We start from the raw sequence: 4,339 nt of genomic DNA, 5'->3' as shown, positions 1-4,339 counted from the left end.
CTGTCAAACATGGTGGTGGCAGCATCATGGTTTGGGCCTACTTTTCTTCAGCAGGGACAGGGAAGATGGTTAAAATTGATGGGAAGATGGATGGAGCCAAATACAGGACCATTCTGGAAGAAAACCTGATGGAGTCTGCAAAAGACCTGAGACTGGGACGGAGATTTGTCTTCCAACAAGACAATGATCCAAAACATAAAGCAAAATCTACAATGGAATGGTTCACAAATAAACATATCCAGGTGTTAGAATGGCCAAGTCAAAGTCCAGACCTGAATCCAATCGAGAATCTGTGGAAAGAACTGAAAACTGCTGTTCACAAATGCTCTCCATCCAACCTCACTGAGCTCGAGCTGTTTTGCAAGGAGGAATGGGCAAAAATTTCAGTCTCTCGATGTGCAAAACTGATAGAGACATACCCCAAGCGACTTACAGCTGTAATCGCAGCAAAAGGTGGCGCTACAAAGTATTAACTTAAGGGGGCTGAATAATTTTGCACGCCCAATTTTTCAGTTTTTTATTTGTTAAAAAAGTTTGAAATATCCAATAAATTTCGTTCCACTTCATGATTGTGTCCCACTTGTTGTTGATTCTTCACAAAAAATTACAGTTTCATATCTTTATGTTTGAAGCCTGAAATGTGGCAAAAGGTCGCAAAGTTCAAGGGGGCCGAATACTTTCGCAAGGCACTGTATGTGTAATTATTATAAATGATTAATGGAGTACCTGACGCTCCTGTGAGAGCCTGCCAGCTGTGGATAATCAGCAGATAAGTGTGTTCCAGCACGGTGTCAGGTATAAAGAGGTCCTGTTTGTTCACCTCGGTGCTGCTGCAAAGCCAGCGAAAACGGGCTGAAAACCGTCCACGCTACCCAGACATGGAGATCTGGCTGTGTAATCCTGATCGCCATGAGAGTGACCTGGGATCAGCAGCGAAACCGCCGATGGCCCTGCTAGCAGTTGGAGTCGGGGTTGGTTATAATTGAACAGAAAAGATTAGTTCAGGGACTGTAAATCCCACTATTGTAGGGGAGAACGGGGTAAGTCGAGCCTGTGGGTAAGATGAGCCACCCCATGTATCCAGGCAACCAAACACAAAATGAATCATGTGACCACAGATTTAGAAAGAGTTAATCATTTCACTGACTATGTGATGGAGGAGAGCACATGGAGAAAGTGGTAAGTGAGCTAGGTCCAAAAATTTGATTTTTGCTATGTCAGGTGATTTTATTATGTTTGAGGTGTCATGATTCTTGTATCTGAACGGAAGTAGATATGTTTTGGGCTGTATTACTTATTAGTTGGTGCCTATATAAGTTACAATATTAGGTCATAAACTAAGCATGGCAGTGGGCCTGAGCTGCTGTACGAATCAAAATGGTGGTTGTGGGATAAAATGTGCCACTAGGACTGGGGCAGGTTGAGCCAATAGCTCAACTTACCCCACACTTATGATATTTACATTCTATTAATTGTCAGGATTACATGCTCAAATAATTTACAGTTTAACCCATATATATATATACTCAAATGGTATTTTTTAACATTACAAACCAGATTTAATTATGCCACGAGTCTATAAACGCAAAACAAACAGGGGTTCAACCCCGCTGGAGGATATAGAAAGAGCAGCCAAGGAAGTGGCAGAAGGGAAGTCAATTCGATCAGTGGCAAGGGCACAGAAAATAGACAGAATGACACTGAAGAGATATATGGATAAACAAGAACAAGGAGAAGTACCAAGATCAGGCTACGACAGAGTAGCAGAAGCTCAGAAGATCTTTAATGAAAAAATTGAGTCTGAACTTGCAGGTCATATAAAGAAACTCCTTGACCAGTTTCATGGGCTAAGTCCCCTGAAATGCAGAGAACTTGCATTTGAATTAGCAAAGAGGAATGACATCACTGTCCCAGAAAACTGGTGCAGGGAAGAAAGAGCAGGTCAGTACTTTTGAAAATAAAGAAATAGATAAATATCTATGAATATAAGCCTACATTTTTTTATAACAAAAAAATGTATTCCCATGAGTTTAACCCCGGTCTATCCTTACTAGGACGTGATTGGTTCAACTCATTCAAGATGCGTCACCAGAAGCCACATCTTTGGAAAGGGCCACTGCCTTCAATAAACACAATGTGGGAGAATTCTTCAACAATCTGTCATTAGTGATGGACAGGTATGGTTAATATAAACTAAACACGCCTGATTCCTAATCTGTAGAATTTATTTTACAAAGATAGTGCCTCAATTGTGTTCAACATATTGTATCTTTTAAATGTGTTTTGCATTTCATTTCAGAAATAAGTTCCCTCCAAACATGATTTACAATATGGATGAGACAGGAATTACAACTTTGCAGTCACGGGAGCAAATTGTGCCAGAGATGAGGAAAAAGCAAGTTAGCTCAGTAATGTCTGGTGAAAGAGGGGGGCTAGTCACAGTTGTTTGTGCAGTCAGTGCTACAGGGAATGCAATTCCACCTTTGTTCATTTTCCCACGTGTCAGATACAAGGATCATTTTGTCAGAGGAGCACCCACAGGGTCTATTGGTTGTGTAACAAAATCTGGCTGGACAAATGAAGAGAAATTTGTCCTTTATCTGGAGCATGTCATCCGTCACACAAACTGCTCAATTCTGCTCATTCTGGTCAACCATAAGGCTCACATTTCACTGAAAGCTGTTGAAACTGCAAAGGAGAATGGCATTGTGATGCTCACTTTGCCTCCTCATACATCACATCGCCTGCAGCCCTTGGACAAATCGGTCTATGGGCCACTCAACACATACTACAACCAAGCCCCAGATGGTTGGATGTGAATAAACCCCGGAAAGACAGCTTCACTTTATGACATACCAGGACTTGTGAATGGAGCACTCATGTCAGCAATGACACCAAGCAACATCTTGTCAGGATTCAGGTCTACGGGCATCTTTCCTTTCAACAGGAATATTTTCCCTGACACCAAATTTGAGCCATCAGTGGTCACGGAAAGACCAAACTCTGAACAGCCATGTTGTTTCACACTAAGGATGAAGGCACCTTCCCAAAGAATGGAGAAACAGTTTGTTTCCCCCAGCAACCTGGACAAGTGCCATGTTGGATAGGGCCTAGTATTGAAAGGATAAGAAAAATGTTAAAAGTTGTGTAACCACAATACTAATTGTGTAATCATTGTTACCTTGTTGAAATAAAAAAAAAAAGTTACATTGTGTGACAGGATGAATGATGTGGTGCAAAAGACTGAAAATGTCCAAACATATTCTCCCAAAAACAAATAATTTTATAATCCAACAAGAACAGAAATATTCACAAAAATAATCCAAACAGAAAAATAATACACCCCGCTACCAGCGGTGGTATCGGGGCAAAACAAAACAAGGTCCAGGTTCCAAAAATAACAAACAAATAGACACTCCTTAACCACAATCCTCTGTGCACGAAACTCTGCTCTTTCCAAAGGGTACTGTGGTGCGTGCACTGTGCTGTGTTGTGCTGTGCGATGAGGGGCGTGCTCTGGGGTTAATGCTGGCCCTGTAGCGACAGCCTCCCGTCCTCCTGCTCCTCTACGAAAACACAAAAACAATATGTAACAAAACAAACAAACATTCACCAGCTCCGGCCGGTCAATTATTGTCTCAGCGCAAGGGGAGGTCCTGATGTAGCTTCTTTCCCTTTGTACCCAGAAAACTCCTTCCTGCAATCAACGCGTCGCCTGGTTTGTCCAATAGAGGGCTGCCCCGCAGCTGACTACAATGGAATCGTCCTGAGTACTTGCAGCTACCCGCCCTCCTAATATGGTTACCTTCCGGTTTCCACCTATCACCCCCTAGACAGCGCCTTTTCTAATCGGGAGGGAGATTTTCGACGAGTCATAATTATAAAACTGCATTAGCTAGATAAAATGTATTGATTTCTAAGGATACACAACAACCTGAAGTATACATAGCCATCATTGTTAGAAAGAATAATATATTTCCCTTGCCATAGTAATGTGTAAATGTAAAAAATGGATCATCTTACCCCGTTCTCTCCTATAGTGAGAGAGGTGTTTAAAGCGTGGCCTCCATGCCTTAGGGAGTAGCACACACCGTTTTTACGGCATCTTTATTTTGATAGTTTTTTGTACTGTGTTTATTTTGCCTTTGTACAGCTTGCTGTATGTGTCCTCTGTGCGTTACCATCGCTGGTAATGTCACATGACTCCTTTTGTTTATTTACTTTCTGTTTGTATTAATAAATCCTGCGCACCTGTGGGGCATGTCAACTTCAACCTCTGTCTTGATCTCCTGCCTGTCACTCGGCAGCGAATACATGCACCCACAGCAAATACTCTTCC

The 4,339-nt window shown here is 41.9% G+C and overlaps 1 protein-coding gene across 1 annotated transcript; it reads left to right on the top strand.

Moving 5' to 3' along the window:
- Nucleotides 1–1,565: 1,565 nt before the first annotated feature.
- LOC117972802 (uncharacterized) lies at nucleotides 1,566–3,107 on the top strand. The gene is made up of 2 exons (XM_059029660.1): nucleotides 1,566–1,941; nucleotides 2,860–3,107. Exons 1-2 carry the CDS (start codon nucleotides 1,566–1,568, stop codon nucleotides 3,105–3,107), a joined length of 624 nt encoding a protein of 207 aa, XP_058885643.1.
- Nucleotides 3,108–4,339: the final 1,232 nt, after the last annotated feature.

This window comes from Acipenser ruthenus, chromosome 8 (genome assembly GCF_902713425.1).
Source record: "Acipenser ruthenus chromosome 8, fAciRut3.2 maternal haplotype, whole genome shotgun sequence".
Classification (NCBI taxonomy): domain Eukaryota; kingdom Metazoa; phylum Chordata; class Actinopteri; order Acipenseriformes; family Acipenseridae; genus Acipenser; species Acipenser ruthenus.
The sequence above is the reverse complement of the archived record's forward strand: the minus strand, read 5'-3'. Positions and strand labels throughout refer to the sequence as shown.

Excerpts from the sequence above, each read along its gene's own strand:
- LOC117972802 (XM_059029660.1), top strand. The coding sequence starts at position 1,566 with ATGCCACGAGTCTATAAACGCAAAACAAACAGGGGTTCAACCCCGCTG. Across the intron at positions 1,942-2,859 it reads GTGCAGGGAAGAAAGAGCAG|GACTTGTGAATGGAGCACTC; the intron begins GTCAGTACTTTT and ends ATGACATACCAG.